The following is a 22,155-nucleotide window of genomic DNA, read 5'->3' as shown; positions in this document are numbered from 1 at the left end:
TGTTACATGTAATTATTGTAACGCAAAAGGTATAAAATAATGTATTTCACTGGAGAACTGAGCATCACTAACCTCTGATCTGAGCTCTGATTAAGGCCGCAACTAGTCCCCACATGAAAGCCAGATTCGGAGAAGTCTCTGGCCTCTTCTTTATATTAGGTAATAGAGCTTTGAATAAACATCACTTGTGGAAAGGAGCACAGGACTTAAGACTCCTCTTTAATATTTCTCCCTACAACAGGTGACAACACCCCCATCATAACCCTCAACACCAATGCCCCGCAAGGCTGTGTACCCAGCCTTCTACAACTCCTTACATACTCTCAACCATGTGGTCAAAGTCTGCCCCAGCTCCATTTACAAGTTTGCTAATGACACCATCGTAGTAGGTGGATGAGACAGAATACAGGAAAAAGATAGAGTGCTTAGCGGCACGGCGTAAAGACAATCTCTCCATCAACATCAACAAAACAAAGGAGTTGGTCATTTATTTCGGGAAGCAGAGTGAGAGCATGCCCCGGTTTGCATCAGTGGTGCTGAGGTGGAGATGGTTGGGAGCTTCAAGGTCTAGGGAGTGATGATCACCAACAATCTGTACTCATCCGCGCATGTTGACATGATGGTCAAGAAAGCACAACATCTCTAGTTCCTCAGGAGGCTAAGGAAATTCAGCCTGTCCACAAGGACTCTTACCAACTCCTCCCAAGACTGCAAGAAATTACAGAATCGTGAACACCGCCCAGGCCATCACAAAAAACAGCTTTTCATTCACTGACTCCATCTATACTTGCCGCTCCCTCAGGGTTCATAACCCCTCCCACCCTGGGTTCACTCTCTTCCATTGGGCTAAAGATATAAAAGTTTTATACACACATGAATAGATTTAAGAACAGCTTCTTCCTGCTGCTATCAGACTTCTGAATGAACCTCTCAATTTTAAATTTAATGTTGATCTCTCTCTCTATGCACTCACTACAGTCATAACATACATTCTTCACACTTCGCACTGCTCGCAAATCAAAACTTTTCACGGTACCTAGGTACACAACAATAAATCAAATCAAATTGATTGCTTTCTGTTGTCAGAGGAGATGGATAACTGAGAGAAAAATTCAATAATTCGACTGGTTAGCTCTGTTAGCCATTCCTCACTGTAAACGGATAACAGAATTTAAAACTGGCTTCATTTCTTTATGCTCAGTCAATTTTTGATTTTGTAAAAAAGATGAGACATGATTTCACAACTAATCACTAACCTTAGCATGTGATTCCATGATAGGCATTTTTGAAAGATATGGGATATGCTAGACAGACACAGGAGTTAAACAGAAAGCTTCAACTTTGTTTAAAACTGACATATTAGCCAACAATAAACATTTAAAAATGCAGTTTGTTCACAAAATATCCTAACAACATATCCACCAGGAACTGGACTGAAGTTAAAACAGAAAATGTTAGCTCCTATTACAATACAAACTCAACCAGTTTGTTGTGTTTGTACATAGCTTGAAGCCATTACACTCATTAAAAACAGGTGACCTATTACACAAATGAGTGTAGAGTTAGTGAATATTTAGTATATACATTTTAGATTTAATGGAGGAAATGAATTTGATACCAGTAAACTCAAGCTATTTCACATTCTTCTTGAAATTATCGATATCCTGATTCAACTATTACATATATTCTGCTATTTACTGAAGAGATCAAATAAATTAAACTAACTGCTAAAAATAATGGCTGAAAGGAAAATTATGTAACTTACAATGAATCAAAATTTCCTTTGTCTCCATAGAAGTCATGGGTGTAGTAAAACGAAGTAAATCAAAGAGACTACAATTGAAAAAACTCCTTTCAAAAAACAAAACTAAACTAATTTGTTGTATTTATACACAGCTTGACACTATGAGTTGGCATAATTCAGAAACTAAAAGTGCTCTCAGTGCCACTACTGACAAGAATAATTCTGGAGGCCGATCAAAAAATTTTAGAATGGGTAGCCTTCAGCCGACAAAGAAGAAACACTCCCACTGACAGCTGCTTTCTAATTCTAAAATGATTCTCAAGTTGCTACATTTAAAAAGATTAAAATCTGTGGTCTGATACACAGATGAGTCATGACAACCATATAGCTCCAAAGTTATAAGTTCATTATTATTACAATACTGTACAAGTTAGTTATGATCACATTGGGTGATTTTTTTATGTGAATAAAACAACTCCCTTTTTTCCCCAAAAAATTGTTTTTGCACCAAATGATTAAAAATTGAAGGAAACAAAATCTTGTTTGTTTGCAAAGTTTGAAAGAATAAGTCATCTTCACTTTCAGGCCTTTCACTATGTTAAAATTGTGGGGGAGTAAATTTAAACCACAGTGCAATTTCTAATACATTGCAACTGATTTTTGTGAAATAAATAGAAAACATAAAACCTCCTAGATTGCCAAGTGATATTCTGACAGCTTCAGCAAATAATTAACTAGAGTTGTCAGGAGAAATTTCTTAAAGCATTTTCATCAGCAGTGATCAAACTTGATTCCAACACTCAATACAGCAGCTGCCTTCAGGAACTTGCTGGCAAGAGACAGTTTTCTGAAGCCTTGATGAAGCAGCTGTTTAAAGACATTCAGTCATACAAAAACCAAATAAGACTCTGAAACCAATCTGAGCCTTTCGCTAAATCAGGGTGCCACAGTATTGCACCCTTCTAGATGCAATGATGTACATCTCAAAGCACCCTCCCAGGTGTCTTCACTTTGGGCTTTGGACTCCAGAACTAGTTCCTTCCAATCCTTTGCCAGACTTAACACTCATGAATTTTTTTTTCTGTTTGTTAATTCTAGCATCAGAAAGTGGAGTGGCAATGTCTCTGCAATTGTCCTTCTGAAAAATTAGCTGGCAGCCTATAAAGCAAACTGTTTTTCACCTGTCCTAAGTGTATATTTTCAGAAGATGACTCATTAAACATTTAAATACAATTATTATTCGAGAATGATTAGAACTGAATTAGAAAAGTCTCAAGATAATTTTACAAACAATTAAACAGGTTTGAAAATAAAATGCATGTGTTATTAAACAAATGCAACATTTGTTTTAACGTGAAGCTAATAAGCTGATTTTTTTCTTCCAAAACTACGTACGTTACACATTTTCACACAGCAGAAGAGATTGAACAGTCACAATCCAACAGCTGTTTTCTCTTCGCCCACCTGACACAGACAATCACACAACCAATACCAAATGCTGCTTGGTATCCACATAGCTATTCATGAACTACAAATCTAACCTACTTAAAATATATATAGTCACCACCATAACACCAAAGGCTGAACCAATTGCTTCAATGTTTTGAGTAGCAGTTACATCGCTTATGGTGCAAAAAATCATTTAATGTTGCCTCAGCACAATTTACAATATATACATATCAAAATTTTGAGACAGTTTTTAGGAAGGATCACTTAACTGGAGGCAGTCACAATCCACTCCACCAGACCACTGGACCACTCAAATGTAAGAAACCTGCGAGGAAACAGGGTAAGCATGCCAACCTGCTAGTAAGACTGAGGTTTCAAGACCACCCTTCCCAGCTTACTCGTAACAAATGTACAATTTCTGGAGAACAAGATGGATGAACTCAGATCACGGCTCAGCTTCCAGTGTGAACTGTGGGACCACTGCGCGCTCTGCTTCACAGGAACCTGGCTCAACCCATCCATTCCCGGCTGCGCGCTTTGGGCTGATGGTTTGTCCATCCATCGTATGGACCATACAGCATCCTTGGGTAAGACAAAGGGTGGAGGGGCTTGCTTTTTAAATCGACAACTTGTGATGCACAGACATTGCAACCCTGGGCAGCCACTGCTCCCCAAACCTAGAATTCCTCACCATCAAATGCCACCACTTCTATCTACCACAGGAGTTTACCGCTGCTATACTAACTGCTGTTCACTAACCACCAAAAGCAAAGGTTGAGGAAGCTCTGGATGTGCTGTACTCCATCACTAACACCCTGGAGATGGAACACCCTGAGACCCTGTTTATCATAACTGGTGACTTCAATCAAGCTAATCTAAGGAAGGCGCTGCCGAAGTACCACTAGAACACTACCAGCCCCACCAGGGGCCCGAACATTTTAGACCACTGGTACACCACTGTGAAGGATGCCTACCGCTCCATCCCCCGCCCTCATTTCGGGAACTCCAACCACAATGCCATGTTTCTTCTCCTGGCTTACAGGCAAAAGCTCAAGCAGGAGACCCTCTCGTGGATACAGGTCCAGTGCTGGTCAGAGGCGGCAGAGGACCGACTCCGGTACTATCTGGAATTGGATGATCAGGCCACGTTCAAACAGTCTATAGGTACCTTCGAGGTATCTGCCACCACGGTCACAGACTTTATCAGCAAGTGTGTAGAGCACTGCATACCGAGGAAGTCAACCCGGGTGTTCCCCAACAAGAAGCCCTAGATGAATCAGGACACTTGAACCTGCTAAAAACCAGGCGTGAGGCCTTCAGATCAGGAGACCCACTCAAATATAAGGAATCCAAGTATGACCTTTGCCGAGCCATTAAGACAGTCAAGGACCAATACTAGTCCAACTCGAGACCCAGACAGACACCTGGCGACTATGGCAAGGACTGAATAACATCACAGGTTCTAAAAATAAACAGTGCAAGATAGCAGACAATGTTATATCCCCTCCCAGATTGTCTCAACGCCTTCTATGCTCGCTTTGAGCAGAACTTCAGTGGACAGGTAACACCTATTCCGACAAGTCCTTATGAACCTATCCCAACAGTCACGACATCAGAGGCCAGAACAGTTTTCTTTCGTGTGAATCCAAGGAAAGCAATGGGACCAGACAGAGTACCAGGCCATGCATTCAGAGCATGCGTAAATCAACTGGCAGATGTGTTCTCGGACATCTTCAACCTCTCCCTGCAGCAGGCCACTGTCCCTGCCTGTTTCAAGAGGGCCAGCATCATCCCTGTGCCTAAGAAGGCTCATGCAGCATGTCTCAAAGACTACTGCCCAGTGGCCCTAATTTCGGTGATCATGAAGTGCTTTGAAAGGCTGGTCATGGCATTAATCAACTCCAGCTTCCCCACTACTCTTGACCCACTCCAATTTGCCTGTTGGACCAATAGATCCATGTAGGATGCCATTCCACTTGCCCTTCACTCCTCCCTAGAATATCTTGAGACCAAGAACAGCTACATAAGAATCCTACTCATTGACTACAATTCAGCCTTCAACACTATTAGCCCCTCGAGACTGATTACTAAACTTAATGATCTCGGACTAAGCCCCACTCTCTGCAACTGGATCCTTAGTTTCCTGGTAAAACAATGACTGCAGATGCTGGAAACCAGATTCTGGATCAGTGGTGCTGGAACAGCACAGCAATTCAGGCAGCATCCTGACCCACCGGCCACAATCAGTGAAGATCAGGGACAATATTTCATCCTCACTAACACTCAACACTGGAGCCCCCCCAGGGACGCATACTCTGCCCCCTACTGTACTCACTGTATACCCAATGTGTCATGAATAGTAGACTCATGCCATTTACAAGTTCGCTGATGACACCACCATAGTCGGTCGAATCTCAGATGGCGATGAAACAGACTACAGACGGGAGGGGGAGGTCCTGGAAAAATGGTGCACAGACAACCACTTAGCTCTCAATGCCGGCAAAACCAAGGAACTCACCGTTGACTTTCGGCAGGATGTTAATCATGCCCCCCTCCTCCCCTACACGTTAACAGTACAGAGGTGGAATGAGTGGAGTGTGTCAAGCTCCTGGGAGTGGTCATCTACAACAAGCTTTCTTAGACTCTTCATGTGGATGCACTGGTTACAAAGGCCCAACGTCTCTTCTTCCTCAGGCAGCTAAGGAAATTTGGCATGACGGCAAATATCCTTGACAACTTTTATAGGTGCACCATCACTACCTGGTATGACAACTATACCATTCAAGATCGGAGACAGTTACAGAGAGTGGTGAACTTAACCCGGGCAATCACAAAAGCCAACCTCCCATCTACAAAATCCATCTACCAGGCCTGCTGTCAAGGAAAGGCCACCAGCATTCTCAAAGATCCATCCCACCCTGGCAATGTTTTCCTACAACCTCCATCATCGGGGAGAAGGTACAAAAGCCTGAACACAAGCACCAGCTGGTTTCGTAACAGTTTCTACCCTATTGTTAGAATACTGAATGGACTCTCAAACTTTTCACATTCACCTGTACCTGTGTTTTTGTTTTTGCCACTGTTTACCTATTATTTAATTATCTATGCTACTTAATTATGTGATCTGCCTGTACTGCTTGCAAGACAAAGCTTTTGACTTTGCCTCAGTACACATGACAATAAATTCAATTCAATTATTATTAGCTAATAATCATTAAATTTGTCTCACGTTTAGTCCCGTGATGAATATAAATCACAGCCTTAAAACAACAGTAAAGAACTGCAGGTGCTGGAGATTTGAAACAAAGAAAAATAAGTTGTTAGAGGAACTCAGCAGATCTGGCAGTATCCATAAAGAGAAGCATAGCTAACATTTGAAGTCCTGCAATTCTTCTTCAGAATTCTGAATACACAGTACATAGGAATTTTATGCCTTTTGTGAACCTGAATTTCAAAACTTGCAGCCATCCTTGTAAATCTTTGGATACAAAACAGCTCTCTCTGCTTTCAGTGCACAGTTTTAAAAAGCACAAAAATAAAAAAGGCAACGTCTTTATGATTTGAGTTCAGTGGAATATAAACCAACTTGTTATAATTTAACCGTCTAAGCTACAATATGTTGATAAATCTGCACTACACAACCTCTAAGACTAATGTATGCTATCCAATATACACCAACCAAAAATAAACACTACTTCAAACCAAGGCTCTATGACTGTAGCATCACTTAAATTTAAACATTTCAGGTCAAGAGGAAATGAGCAATTCTACTAATAATTTTGATCATGTTTTTTTATTTAACAATAGCTCTCAAGAAGTGTGCATGTAAACACCAAATTCATTTGTTCTTCCATAGCTCTTAATTTTTCACCATCTGCCTGAAAGGCTGAAGGTTTTTAAAATTCAAATCTGGGAGAACAGATCACTGGCTGGGCCAAATTTATTGCACATCGCTAGCTACCCTTGGGAAGGTGATGAGCAGTTGCCTTCTTTAATCATTGCAATCCATTGCTATAGGTAGATCCACAAATGGTGTTCAGAGGAAATTTCATGATATTGACACAGCGACAGTGAAGGTACAGCAATATATTCTCAAGTTGGGATGGTGAGTGGCTTGGAGGCAAACTTAAGGTGGTGGTGTTCCCAATTATTTGTTTCCCTTTTCCTTCTAAATTTGCTCATGGTTTGGTAGGTGGCTATCTAAGGATCATTGGTGAATTCCTGCAATGCACCTTGTAGATGGTTCACATTGCTGCTACTGAACATCAGTGGAGGAGAGTGCGGATGTGTTGCCAATTTAATGGGCAACCTTGTCTTGGATAGCATCAAAGAGTTGCAAAGCTACACTCATCCAGGCCAGTGAGAAGCATTCCAACATACTCTTAATTTGTACCTTGTAGATGGCATACAGGCTTTGGGGAATCGGGGGTGAGTTACTCTCTATAGTATTTCTAGCCTCTCTTGTAGCTACAGTATTTGTACAGCTGGTCCAGTTGAATTTCTGGTTAATGGTAACCCCAGGATGTTGATAATGGGGTGATGACCATATTGCCCCTTATTAGGTCAAGTGGCTCCAGACATTTTTTTCTCGGATTTTCATCAACTCTAGTTTTGCTAATGCCCCTTGAAGTCACACTTAGGCAAATACAATGTTGACAAAAAGAATTTTGGAATTCAGTACTTTGGTTCATGTTTGAACAGAGGTTGTAATGAGGTCAGGATCTGAGTAGCCCTGCTGGAATGCAGACTGAGCATCACTGAGCAGATATTGTTTGATAGCGCTGTTAATTACACCTTTCATCACTTTACTAATAATTAAGAGTAGACTGTAAAAAATTTATGGAACTAGCTTGAAGAGGAGCAGGAGTACATTCCTGGTATACTGACTAATATTCATCCTTGAATCAACATTATTTAAAAAATGGTCATTAACACATTACTTTTTTTATGGGAGTTTGCTGAGGAATTTGGCTGAGGTCATATGGATAGCAGTCAGTCCAGCTTTGCTCAACAAATTCAGACTACCCTCCCCTCCTTCATAGAAGTTAACTACTGCCCCAAAGCTGTCTTTCTCCAGTTTTCCATTATGTTTACTGCTCTTAACACCATATCCAAATAACTTGCAAAACCTCTCACCACCCTTTTCTAATGTACCTAAGATTGCTGTTACTTGTGAACTACTATCCAACACCAAAGTCATCCAAAATACCCTCAATGTGATGTCACCTCAATTTGTGCCCATCTTTCCTTGTGAGCATAAGAGGTATAATCACTTAGTTTGCAGATGACACCAAAACTAGAGGTGGAGTGGACTGCAAAGAAGGTTATCTCAGATTACAACGGGATCTTGACCAGATGGGCCAGTGGGCTGAGAAGTGGCAAATGAAACTTGAAAGGGTTCAGAAAAGATTTACAAGGATGTTGCCAGGGTTGGAGGATTTGAGCTATCAGGAGAGGTTGAATAAGCTCAGGCTGCTTTCCCTGGAGCGTCGGAGGCTGAGGGGTGACCTTATAGAGGTTTATAAAATCATGAAGGGCATGGATAGGGTAAATAGACAAAGTCTTGTCCCTGGGGTGGGGGAGTCCAGAACTAGAGACCTAAGGGGCAACTTTTTCCACACAGAGGGTGGTACGTATATGGAATGAGCTGCCAGAGGAAGTGGAGGGGGCTGGTACAATTGCAATATTTAAAAGGCATCTAGACAGGTATATGAATAGGAAGGGTTTGGAGGGATATGGGCCAGGTGCTGGCAGGTGGGACTAGATTGGGTTGGGATATCTAGTCAGCATGGCCGAGTTGGATGGAAGGGTCTGTTTCTGTGCTATACATCTCTCTGACTCTATAACTCTACACTTGAAAAAAAGTCAATCCCTGGCAAAGTCCTGAATAGGCCATAAACAAAATCACTGGCATCCTCTATGTTGCCTCCTTAACTTTTCTGCAGTTTTTATGACTAGACTATCAACAGCACTGCTGTGAAATTGTTGTTATTTTTGTCTCTTTAAAATTGGAGCTTCTTTCAAAATCCATGGGCTTTTCCTGGGGAGTTTTTCCATTTAAATCACTGCCTGGATGTACTGGGTCTTTACACTTGTGTTAGCATATAGTAAGAGGAGGTCTGCACTCAGTAGAATGAAGATTAAGAAACTTGACTGAACATAACTATTTCCAAGTGTTGCTAAGAAAGAAGCTGCCCACGACTGCTGAGTGTTTCCGATTAGGGATGACATTATGGTTGTGCATCCAGTGAAGTCATTTTGGGTGGAACTGAGAAATAAGAAAGGGATGATCACCTTATTGGGATTGTATTATAGATCCTGCCCAATAGCCAGCAGGAAATTGAGAAGCAAATTTGCAAGGAGGTCGCAGTTCTCTGTAAGAATAAGAGGGTGATAATGTAGGGGACTTTAACTTTCCAAACATAGGCTGGGACTGTCATACTGTTAAGTGTTTGGATGGAAAGGATATGTTCAGTGTTTACAAGAAAGTTCCCTTATCCGGTATGTAAATGTACCTACTAGAGAAGGAGCAAAACTTGACCGTCTCTTGGGAAATAAGACAGGGCAACTGATGTCAGTGGGGGGAGCACTTTGAGGCAAAAGATCATACTTCTATTAGTTTTAAAACAATTATGGAAAGGATAGACCTGATCTAAAAGTTAAAGTTCTAAATTGGAGAAAGGCTAATTTGGGCAGTATTCGGCAAGAAATGTCAAAAGTTGATTGAGGGCAGATATTCGCAGGTAAGGCGATGGCTGAAAAGTGGGAAGCCTTCAAAAATGAGATAACGATAGTCCAGAAAAGTGTGTCCCTGTGAGGTTGAAGGACAAGGCTGATAGGTGTAGAGAATGCTGGATGACTTGAGAGGTTGTATAGACAGTAGAGATCAAGTGAATCCCGAGAGAGTATAAAGGTAATAGGAGTATGCTGTACTTAAGAGGGAAATCAGGAGAGCAGAAAGGGATATGAGATAGCTTTAGTAAAAAGGAGTTAAGGAGAATCCAAAGGGTTTCTACAAATACATTAAGGACAAAAGAGTAACTAGGGAGAAAATAAGGCCCTTTAAAGGTCAGCAAAGCTGCCTACGTGGGGAACCGCAGGAAATGGGTGAGATACTAAACAAGTATTTTGCATCTGTGTTTACTGAAGAGGAGAACATGGAAACTGGAGAACTTGGGGAAATAAACAGCAGTACCTTGAAAAGTGCCCACATTACAGAGGTGGTTGTGCTAGACATCTTAAACGCACAAAGGTGGATAAATCCCTGGAACCAGAAGCTCAGGTTAATGTTCTGAAGATGTGGGTTTAAATCCCACCAAAGCAGATGGCGAAATTTGAACTTAACAACATCTAGGCATAAAAAAAAGCTTTGCAGTGATTGTAACATCTTGTTTAGCTCCTTAATTCCCTTTAGGGAAGAATATCTGCTATCCATACCCATTTTGGCCTGCACGGGACTCACCACAGTGATATTGACTCTTAGGTGGTTAGCAGTTGAATGTTCCTCCTGCAGTATATGGGAAATAAGGGTTACCACTAGTGTCCCTGCTGACTTCATCTGCGGAAAGTGCACCCAACTCCAGCTCCTCGAAAACTGCGTTTGGGAATTGGAGTCGGGGTTGGATGAACTTTGGATCATCCAGGAGGCATGGGGGTATTGAGAGAAGTTACAGGGAAATAGTCACACCTCAGGTGCAAGAAAGAGGTAGATGGGTTACTGTCAGGGGACGGAAGCTGAACTGGCAGGCAGTGTAGGGAAACCTTGTGGCCAGTCTCCTCAATAACAAGTATACAGTTTTGGATACTATTGGTATTTAACGTGGGCAAGAGTTATTGCTGGAGGAAAGGCAATTATGATCTAGATGGGATTGAGGTTGACGAAGAGATGGTGTTAGCAATTCTGGTAAGTGTGGAAATAGCCAAGTCCCCTGGGCCGAATGGGATTTTTCTTAGGACTCTCTAGGAAACCAGGAAGGAGACTGTCGAGCCTTTGGCTTCGATCTTTATGTTGTCATTGTCTACAGGAATAGTGCCAGAAGACTGGAGGATGGCAAATGTTGTCCCCTTGTTCAAGAAGGGGAGTAGAAACAACTCCGTTAATTATAGACCAGTGAGCTTTACTTTGATTGTGGGTAAAATGTTGGAAAAGGTTATAAGAGATAGGATTTTCATCACCTGGAGAGGAATAAGTTGATTATGGATAGTCAGCATGGTTTTGTGAAGGGTAGATTGTGCCTCACAAACCTTATTTGAGTTCTTTGAGCTCGTGACCAAACAGGAGGATGAGGGTAAAGCCTTTGATGTGGGGTATATGGATTTCAGTAAGGTGTTTGATAACGCTCGCCACAGTAAGCTATTGCACAAAGTACAAAGGCATGGGATGGAGGGTGATTTAGCAGCTTGGATCAGACATTGGCTAGCTGAAAGAAGACAGAGGGTGGTGGTTGATGGGAAATGTTCATCCTGGAGGTCAGTTACTAGTGGTGTACCGCAATAATCTGTTTTGGGGCCACTACTGTTTGCCATTTTTTATAAATGACCGAGATGAGGGTGTAGAAGGATGGGTTAGTAAGTTTGCAGATAACACTAAGGTTGGTGAAGTTGTGGATAGAGCTGAAGGATGTTGCAGGTTACAGAGGGAGATAGATAAGCTGCAGAGCTAGGCTGAGGGGTAACAAATGGAGTATAATGCAGAAAATGTGAGGTGATTCACTTTGAAAGGAGCAACAGGAATAAACAGTATTGGGCTAATGGCAAGATTCTTGGTAGTGTAGATGAGTAGAGAGATTTCACTGTCCATGTACATAGATCCCTGAAAGTTGCTACCCAGATTGATAGGGTTGTTAAGAAGGTATATGATGTGTTAACTTTTATTGGTAGAGGGATTGAGTTTCGGAGCCACGATGCCATGCTGCAGCTGTACAAAACTCTGGTGTAGTCGCACTTGGAGTATTACATCCAGTTCTGGTCACCACATTATAGGAAGGAAGCTTTGAAAAGGGTTCTGAGGAGATTTACTCGAATGTTGCCTGGTATGGAGGGAAGGTCTTATAAGGAAAAACTGATGGACTTGAGGTTGTTTTCGTTAGAGAAAAGTAGTTTGAGAGGTGACTTAATTGAGAAGATAAGAGGGTTAGATAGGGTGGAAGTGAGTGTCTTTTTCCTCGGATGGTGATGGCTAGCATGAGTGGACATAGCTTTAAATTGAGGGGTGGTAGATATAGGGCAGATGTCAGAGGTAGTTTCTTTACTCAGTAGTAGGGACGTGGAATGCACTGCCTGCAACAGTAGTAAACTCACCAACTTTAAGGACATTTCAATGGTCATTGGATAAAAATTTCAATGAAAATGGAATAATGCAGAATAGATAGGCTTCAGACTGGTTCCACAGGTCAGCGCAACATTGAGGGCCAAAAGGGCCTGTTCTACATTCTATGTTAATTGTCCTCTTGGCAATTCGGGTTGCTCACATTCCATGAAAGAGAATAATTTAAAAACCACTTCAGTCCTCAAGGCTCAATAGTATAGATAACCTTGATGAAGAAACATGAGACAGTGATATTTCAACATGTCACCAACCCTGTCCTCAATATTTTCTGATTTTTTTCCCCCCAGAGATTTTGCTTATGTTCAAGCATTTATTTATTACATCAGGTGAAAATAATGGGAACCACAAAGCAACATCCCACTATCCATTTCATTGCATAACTTGTTCAGCAGGAATTCAGCAACCCTAATTTTAATTCCAAATTTTGTCTGTGCAAATTAAAAGAAAATCACTTTCTACTCCAGAAATGAATGCAGAGTATTGTGATTCCTTTACGTCTCACTGTCAAGTCCCCAAGTGCTCCTCACAATGAATAGCAAGTATGGTGAAGCCTGAGACCTTCTGTCAAGATCAGATTAATTGGGTATCAGCTGCTAGATCAGTGTCACAAATGTTACAGTTTCTCACAAGACAAGTCTGCAAAAGGAGACACTAAGTATTGCTGCTCCTTGTGGCTTTGTAAGGATACCTTTAAAGAAAATAACGATTTGCTTGTTGATTTAGCTTTGTAGGAAATTTGTTGCTGGATACAATTTAAGTCACCAAGTTACTGTTTGCAATTGCACGCCACTACTGTTGAGAATCAATGTGCATGTGCTTAAAAAATATACCATTACATTTTACAAGTATCCTTAATGCCTATAAAATTGAGCAGGTGAATGATGCAAATGATCAACACAACAAGTTTTCTTTAAGGCATGTAAACACCAAGGCAACTTCAACTCACCACCCGTCCCATTTAAAAGGAAATAATAAAAACAGCTAATAAGTTCCTGCATGTTAATTTGGTTTATGCCTATAAATATCACCACTAGATGTCCCCCTTATCTAAATTAATGAAATATATCAAGGATCCTTCTTAGTGGTTTAAAGAAAAAAACCATCAAAGGGAATGCCAGAACTAATGCAATTACAACAGGTCTTCTACCATTTTCTACTACCGCTTTTCTCCCACTCTCTCCTGAAAATTCCTGTTATTGCCTGGGTACAATTCACTGTACATATTCACAGGCTTTCTTGGGCAAATGTATTGAATACATTACCACCAATCAAGCAAAGGTTTCACTGGCTTGGGCATGTGAACAGGATGAACAATACAGTCCCAAGGATACGTATACAGGGAGGTAGCCTGTGCAGAAAGTCGAATGGTAAATTGACTTGGAGTTTTAGGCACAATGATGCTGTCAAAGAGATATGAAAGCCCACACAAATTGCAACAAATAGGAAACTCTAGCTGACAACTGATGCAAAAGACAAAACCAGCTGTAAGCAAAAATTCACTGCCCCCACTACAACATCCGCTTTCAGAAATTCCAAAGCAGATACCTACCCTGCAAACAAGCTATCAAAGATCATTCAATACCTCTCTCACGAGAACAGCTTCACATCAACACATTCCAGAATTGGCTTGCTCAGCCATCAGTGCTGTAGATGATTTCAATTGACATCATCCAAAGTCTGAGGTTACTTTCCCATTACCTCTTAGAGAGGATAAGATGCTAACCACCATAGCTATTGTCGCATACACTGCCCCAAAAGTTTGTTCAAGTTTTCACGTGTATTGTCCAAAGACAAAACTGCAGCCACATGCCCTGGAATGATTCAAGAAGTTGTTACTACACTTAGTACTCCTGAACACACACAGCTGGTGCTGAGTGTAATGCCCAAAGTCTGTCACTGGACAAAACTTCCCCAAACACAAACCCACAGAGCCAGGGGATTTCAAACTGCAACATCTTCCAAATTCCATGGTTTAAAGCTGTATTGTTTCCCTTTTTAATGTCCACAGTTCAAAGTTCAAAAAATAAAAAGTGGTCTTACATAACTCTTGGGCAATGAATGACTTGAAGTAGAATCAATGTCAATTTGTAGCTTGACCAAATCAGTAAATGCATTAAGTATGCCCCAAGTAAATAATAACTCCAATCCCAAAGAAAAAAAAACACCAACTTAATGACTGCAGTCACATCCCTTTTGTACCGTTTTTGTGCAGTTAACTTTGGATCCAGAATGAGAAGATTTCAAATCTGAGTCTTTGAGACTGAATTCCGGGCTCCAGAGACAAAGGATAATCTTCACCATTCTTCATCCTCTATTTGTGTTGCTGTCCGTGGCCCTAATGATTTTCAACCTCCTCCATATTTCCATTTAGGCAATCTTTTTTTATAACAATGAACGCTCACGGATTATCCACAGAGCCCATGGCTTTGCAAACTGCTATTTGGATGGCCACTCTCCCTTTGCAGAAACCAGAGTGATTGTGACTTATGAATATCTTATTCCTTCCTTCACTGGAACTTCCGATCACTTCATGTTCTCAAAGATCCATCCAATCTTGAATTTCGCCCACTTTCGCTTTAACTATTGCCTCAGTGACCCAATCCAAGAAAATCCACCCCCAGAATAGAGTTTCCAGTTTCCACGAAACTCCATGAACTCCCCCCAAAAAAGCCCCTGGCTATCAAGCCCCAAAGTCAAACCCCAGTGCTGACTGTGGTCTCTCCCCAACACGCCAGCCTTTCCACACCCAACACCCTTCATCCCCAGATTAACTTGAAGACAGTCCTAACTGAGAACAGCTGAGTTATCTTTTGACACCTCTACAAGACTTCAACCGATGCACCCATTATCCTCCAACTGGTTGCATTTGATCTATTGGACTAATCTGATATTCTGGTAGGACTAAGTGCCTGTGGCCAAGCCTCTGAACAAGACTCATGAGCCTTTGACTAATTATGGTGGCATCCCCTGACTAAGTGTAGTCCCCCTTGATTCCAGTAAAGACTATTCCCCTTCAGCATTCAGTTATATCCATTTGATTGAAACATATGCAGTGGCACACAGAGGAGACATTGATGCCGCGTGGTGTAGGTTCAAAGCCCCTTGAACATTCAATACTTCCCATAATAATAAAGCTGCCTACCTCTCCCCTACACCAAAAAGCAATACAAGCCACAGAGACTGGCAGTATCCAAGGGCAAATTGAGTAAGCATTAAAACAAAAAACAAGATCTATAAAATGCATTATATGCAGCTGCACAACTTGCATGTGTCCACACATGCAAAGCATCCTGGTAGTAGCACGCAAGTCGAGGGTGCCCTTCGGCTTTAACATTAAGTGCTAAAAGACTGAAGTGGTGTGCATGTTGGTCCAGGAAGAGGCATGATGTGAAGCTATAGTTTGCAGGTGCTAATCTTTGCAAGTAAATGATGGAGGAGGGCAGTGTGAAAACAGACTGGAGCCATCAGGACTCTTTTCACTGGAGTTTAGAAGAATGAGGGGGCTCCCTTAGAAACCTATGCAATTCTAAAAGGATGAGACAGGTAAAAGTAGAAAAGATGGTTTTGACTGTCAGGGAGTCTATCAGGGTCACCATATAAGGCAAGCCATTTCGGACTGAGATGAGGAGAAATTTCTTCACCCAGAGAATGGTGAACCAGTGAAATTCTCTACCACAGAAAGCAGTTGAGGCAATACATTAAAATTTTTTCAAGGAGTCAAATGTAGTTTAAAAGGCTAAAGGGATGAAAGGATATGGAGAAAAAGTAGGAACTAGATACTAATTTGGATGATCAAACTTGATCATATTGAATGGCAAAGCAAGCTTGAATGGTCAATTCCTATAATTAATACACAAAAGTGCAGATGCTGCATATCTGAAACAAAACCAGAGATTGCTGGAGAAACGCAGGTCTTGTAGCATCTGTGGAGAGAAAGCAGTGATAATATTAAGTCCAGTGACTGTTCCTCAGAACAATAGCAGCTCGGAAAATGTTGTCTATATGCTGATGACAGGGGGGTGTGGGGTGGGGTAGGTATGGGGGGAAGGTGAGGGGGAGAGGGGTGAGGAACAGGCGATGGAGAGAGGCGCATGGGAGGGAGAGTAGACTAAATTGACTGAACCTATGTAACTATGTATCCAAGTCCATGGAGCAATGGAAACAGATTTGGATTAAGGAGAAACAGGTGGTGAGCTGGTTGCCACCAGGTAATGCTCTAACTTTCAGAGTCAGGAATTGCACCATTCAGGTTCTCAAGGGAGGAGCAAATTGAGCACGGCAGATAAATGAGGCAAGTTGGGCAAATAATGAGATGTAAAAGCAGAGAAATAAAGTAATTGCTGATTAAGAATAAGACTCTACACTGTGTTTAGAAATAAAGCAAGGTAAAGAAATTGCAAAAACCTTTCACTGTTTTTTTGCGAGCATTCTTGCTGTTGTCTACACCACTCAAAACATTGGAAAATTGTGCCCTAAATGTTTTCCTCAGTTTCTTTTTGTTCGAGTTATCTGTGAGTCTGCCATATAAAGAAATGCATCACAGTGTATCCTCAAATTCAGTAAATTAGATTTTGCTTGAGAATTTCATATTCAAAAATGTTGATTTTTCCACATTATTGTATACTAAAATTCTCATTTAGTTTTTAAGTCCTGTGCATCATTCAACAAAACACTCAACAGAAATAACTGCAGTTATCAGAATTCATAAAATGCTTCAATAAAAATTAATCTAACAGCAAGATGATAAGATGATTACAGCTATTTACAGAGACACCAATTTAAATGGGAACCGGGATGATAATTTCAAGAGCTCATGAAAAGTCCAATTTGCTTATCCGAGAAACGTCATGCAATGCAATTTTGAAATAAATGCAGATATGGATTTAAAAATGAAAAGGAAGGCGAAATCATGCAAATGTTCTTATTTACGGATTACTGTGTAAAGGATTATTTTGTTCGAAGCTATTACTGGCACATTTCTTAATTCCCCCCCTCAAACTAGCCAAATCCTGTACAACATGCTGCAACCTTTAAACTTCCACATTTGGATTTTTCTAACAAAATATTAGACTAACAGAAATCTAAACCCAATCTGAGCGTTACTCAGACTATTCAGAATATGTTTACATTTATCCCTTACTTAAAATTTGATGAGGATCAAGAAAACAATTCAAACTAATTTTTCAAATTATCTTTAAAAAGGATTATGTCCTTGCCTGCAAATTTTCAAAAGTACATCTTTCTGATGCCTTATATTCAAATAAAAGCAAAATACTGTGGATGCTGGAAACCTGAAAGACAGTGCTGGAGAAACAACAAATCTGACAGCATTTGTGGAGATAAAAAGTTAGTATTGAGACTAATATGACTATTCTTGATAATGGTATGTGTGAGAGACGATTTCGGTACAAATAGTTAAGATGTGCATGACCTCAGAGTCTAAGGGGAATAGAGCCGTGGAGGTAGGGTAAAACATGCTTCTCTATAATAAAGGACGAGACATCTGCTGCTACAGAGTAGAAAAACAAGTCCTTGATTGATAAGACCACTAACTCTGACAGAGAAGAATAAGTCCTTGACTGATAAGACTACAGGGTAGAAAAACAACTCGGGAAACTGTTGCAGACTTTGTGAGAATGTGAACCTCGTGACTCTTTAGAGCTATAGAGGGGAGGGACTTGTACTGTATTTAATCAGAAACATTGTTAGCCTGGCGCGCCTTTTTTGTTTCAAGGGTGCCCAACTCTGCAGACTTGTTAATAAAACTTTGTTTTCCTGAATATGTCTAGAGCGATTATTGAGAGCGATTTTCGTTTCTAACAAACTTGGGGGCTCGTCCGATCAACACTCCGGCCGCGAGGGGGGGCTGAGGAAGGACATCGGAGAAGGTGCACCCTGCCGAGTTCGGCAGTCCCTGATTCCTTGCTTGTCGCCCCGCGCGGCTTGAGCGAGTGATATCCGGAAGGCTCAGGAGAACAAAGGAGGGGTGTGGCCGAGGCAGTGGGGACAGTTAACGATCGAGTAATTTCGGTGCACCGAACCCAGGTAAGAACAGACTTGCGGGAACCGTCTTTCCGGAGGACTGGGGACCTGCGGAGTGCCTGTAGATTTTTCTACAGAGACGTGGGACTCAGGAATCTAGAGACCGGGGCTCGTCTGTGCGGGATTTTGCAGAGACCGTGTTTGCGGAGGAACGTGGACCTACGGGGTGCCTGTGATCTGTTTCACAGAGACGTAGGACACAGGAATCCAAAGACCGGGGGTGCCTGCAAAGGGACCTGGGCGATTACGGGACTGAAGGTCCGGGAATTGGCTAAATAGTGATAGATTATCACGGGATAATACAGGAATCTCCGATTTTACAAAGTCCTCGGCAATGGGAAGTAAGGGATCCAAGACGAATAAGGGAAAGGTCGGCTTGAGCGTAGACAATGAAAAATACCCCGGGGTACCTGACGATAGTCCGTTAGGAATGATGTTAAATAATTGGGATCAGGGTAGGAGAAAAGGAAAATCTAGAAAGAAGATGGTGAGATACTGTCAAACGTGGTCCCAAACACCTATTCAGGAAGACTCAGTGTGGTGGCCTAAATTCGGCACTGATGAAGACTGGGTCCAGCAAGCTCTAATTTTATATGTCAATTCGAAACCTAATGTTACTCGGGGGGAAAGTGATTACGCCCTTTGTTGGCTGCCAGTCACACTATCTTGCAAAATGAAGGTAACCAATGAAGACTCGAAAGGGCAGAAAGAATGGGAACCTTTAGATCACTTACCGCCGCCCTACGTGACCCCGTCGGCCCCGCAAAATGGTCCTTTGGGTGGCGACGATTCAGGGGACGGGGAAGAAAGCTGGGAGGAACCACCAGGTGCCTCAGGAATACAGACTAGATCTCAAGCTGAAAAGAGTCACAGACGGAACTCTGTCCCGATTGCAAGAATGAATCCACTCCGGGAAGTGCCCATGGGAGGCGCGGAAGGAGGGACGGGATATGTGAACGTCCCCTTAACGAGTACTGAAGTACAGAATTACAAGAGGGAGATGAAGGGCCTACTGGAGGACCCCATGGGCCTGGCTGAACAATTAGATCAGTTCCTGGGGCCAAATACTTATACGTGGGATGAGATGTATTCCATCATGGGAACATTGTTCTCTAGCCAGGAGCGACAGATGATACGACAAGCTGCGCTGTTGGTCTGGGAGAGAGAGGGAGGAGCACGAGGGGACCAGAAATTTCCCCTCACCGACCCCGAGTGGGATAAGCAAACGGAAGGAGGAAGACGCAACATGAGGGATATGCGGGAATATTGGATAAAAGGAATAAGGCAGGCAGCCCCGAAGGGGCACAATTTTACCAAGGCCTTTGGGAATCATTAAAACCCGGAAGAAACCCCTACAGACTTCCTAGACAGGATTAGGAAGAACTTGCAGCAGTTCGCTGGGGTGGACCCTGAGACGGAAGTGGGACAGCAACTCATACGGGTAGAGTTTGTGTCAAAAGCCTGGCCGGACATATGAAAGAAGTTAGAGAAAATGGATGATTGGGATAGTAAACCTCTGAGTGAACTACTACGGGAGGCGCAAAAGGTGTTTGTGAGAAGGGACGATGAGAAGCAAAAGAAGGCGACAAAGATAATGATGCAGACGGTGCAACAAGTGACAGCTGGAAGGAGGGAAAAGGGGGAGCCGTGGCAGGAACAGGAAAGGGGAGAGTCGTGGCAAGAGCAGAGGAAAAGAGGACCGGGGCCGGAACAAAGGAAGGGTGGAGGAACTCGAGGCCGCGACAGGGAAACGAGGAGGATACTCAGATGTTACTACTGTAATGAAGAGGGACATTTTAAGCGAGAGTGCCCCCTCTACAAGCGGGAAGTGCAGTCGTACGCCCTGATGGAGGAAGATTAGGGAGGTCGGGGGTTCCTACCCTTGGGGCAAAAGGACTATCGACAGGAACCCCTGGTAAACTTGAAAGTAGGGCCCCAAGGGTCGGAGATCACATTTATGGTGGACTTGGGAGCCGAAAGATCAAGTATAATCCAAATACCCCCCGGCGCCCGAGCAGGAAGAACAGTTATGGGGGTATCTGGCATTGGAGGAAAGACATTGCAAGTCCCAGTAGTGGAGGACGTGGAAATTAGGTATGAAAACAGAACTACTAAACGAGACCTCCTTCTACTGCCATCGGCGGGGTTTAATTTGTTAGGAAGAGACTTGCAGGTCAAACTAGGGATCGGAACGGTACCAAGTAACGGGGAAATGGTGGTACGGTTGTTCGCCCTCACCGAAGAAGATGATCAACAAATAGAGGGAGTTTGGTACCGGGAGGGGAACAGAGGGGGTCTAAACATCAAACCTCTCCAAATCACCATGTTACCAGGAAAAGGCCCGGTAAAAAGGAAACAGTATCCGATTGCTATGGAAGGACGGGAAGGGTTACAACCTGTGATAGAAAGATTAATCACAGATGGACTACTGGAGGAATGTATGTCCCCTTTCAATACTCCAATACTCCCTGTGAGAAAGCCGGATGGGACGTATAGGCTGGTGCAAGACTTGCGGGGGTTGAATGAAGTAGTACAGGCTAGATACCCGGTGGTACCCAATCCCTACACGTTAATGAGTAAAATTCCCCCCGAACATGAATGGTTCAGCGTAATAGATCTGAAGGATGCCTTCTGGAGTTGCCCCCTTGACGAAGAAAGTCGTAACCTTTTTGCATTTGAATGGGAGAATCCCTTCACAGGACGAAAGCGACAGTTAAGATGGACAGTCTTGCCGCAGGGATTCACGGAGTCACCCAACTTGTTTGGACAAATACTAGAGCAGATCTTAGGGGGATTTCGGTGTAACGCGGAGAATCAATTGCTCCAATATGTCGATGATCTCTTACTCTCAGGACCGAGAGAAGAGGAGGTACGAGCAGACACCGTTGCCCTGCTGAACTTCCTGGGGAAACAGGGCCTACGCGTCTCCAGGACAAAACTCCAGTTTGTGGAGCAAGAAGTAAGATATCTGGGCCATCAGGTTAGTAAGGGGCATCGCCGTATCACGCCAGAACGAATATCAGGGATTACGGGTATGCCAATACCCAGGACGAAGAAGGAAATCAGACAGTTCCTGGGGCTAGTAGGGTATTGCCGGATATGGATTGAAAGTTACACCACTCTAGTAAAGTTTTTGTACGACAAACTGGGACAAGAAGAACAAAAACTGGACTGGTCAGATGAGGAGGAGCAGCAATTTAATATTATTAAAAATAAACTGATCCGAGCTCCGGTATTGGCTTTACCCACCCTGAAGGAACCGTTCCAGTTATATGTTAATAGCGCCGGCGGAATTGCCCAGGGTGTGCTTACCCAGCTGCGGGCAGGGAAACGTCAGCCGGTTGCATTTTTGTCAAAAATGTTAGACCCTGTGTCACGTGGATGGCCGACCTGTATCCAGGCAGTGGCAGCTACGGCAATGTTAGTAGAAGAGGCCCGGAAACTTACCTTTGGAGGAAGAATCACAGTATACTCCCCACATTCGGTTAGTACCATACTGGCTCAAAAGGCTCACCGCTGGTTAACAGACTCTCGCATCCTGAAGTATGAGACGATTTTGATGACCGGAGACGATCTCAATTTTGCAAAAGAT

At 42.6% G+C, this 22,155-nt stretch overlaps 1 protein-coding gene across 8 annotated transcripts in view; it reads right to left on the bottom strand.

Annotated features, from left to right (window-relative positions):
• The window catches only part of dlg2 (discs, large homolog 2 (Drosophila)), a 1,025,979-nt gene that overhangs the window by 919,039 nt on the left and 84,785 nt on the right, over positions 1-22,155 (bottom strand). The window contains exon 1 of one of the 8 annotated variants that reach the window (XM_087988061.1): positions 1,766-1,860. The exons of the other annotated variants lie outside the window; for them this stretch is intronic. Coding sequence (XP_087844187.1) covers positions 1,766-1,802 — 37 coding nt within the window. The 5' untranslated portion in view covers positions 1,803-1,860. Of the gene's footprint in view, positions 1-1,765; positions 1,861-22,155 lie in introns of those variants that run through there. 8 annotated transcript variants of the gene reach the window in all.

The sequence above is a fragment of the Chiloscyllium plagiosum genome, unplaced genomic scaffold (genome assembly GCF_037043375.1).
Source record: "Chiloscyllium plagiosum isolate Xiang-an unplaced genomic scaffold, Cpla_swu_hap1 HiC_scaffold_6, whole genome shotgun sequence".
Classification (NCBI taxonomy): domain Eukaryota; kingdom Metazoa; phylum Chordata; class Chondrichthyes; order Orectolobiformes; family Hemiscylliidae; genus Chiloscyllium; species Chiloscyllium plagiosum.
Note: the sequence above shows the minus strand (reverse complement) of the source record. Positions and strands in the feature narration are given on the sequence as shown.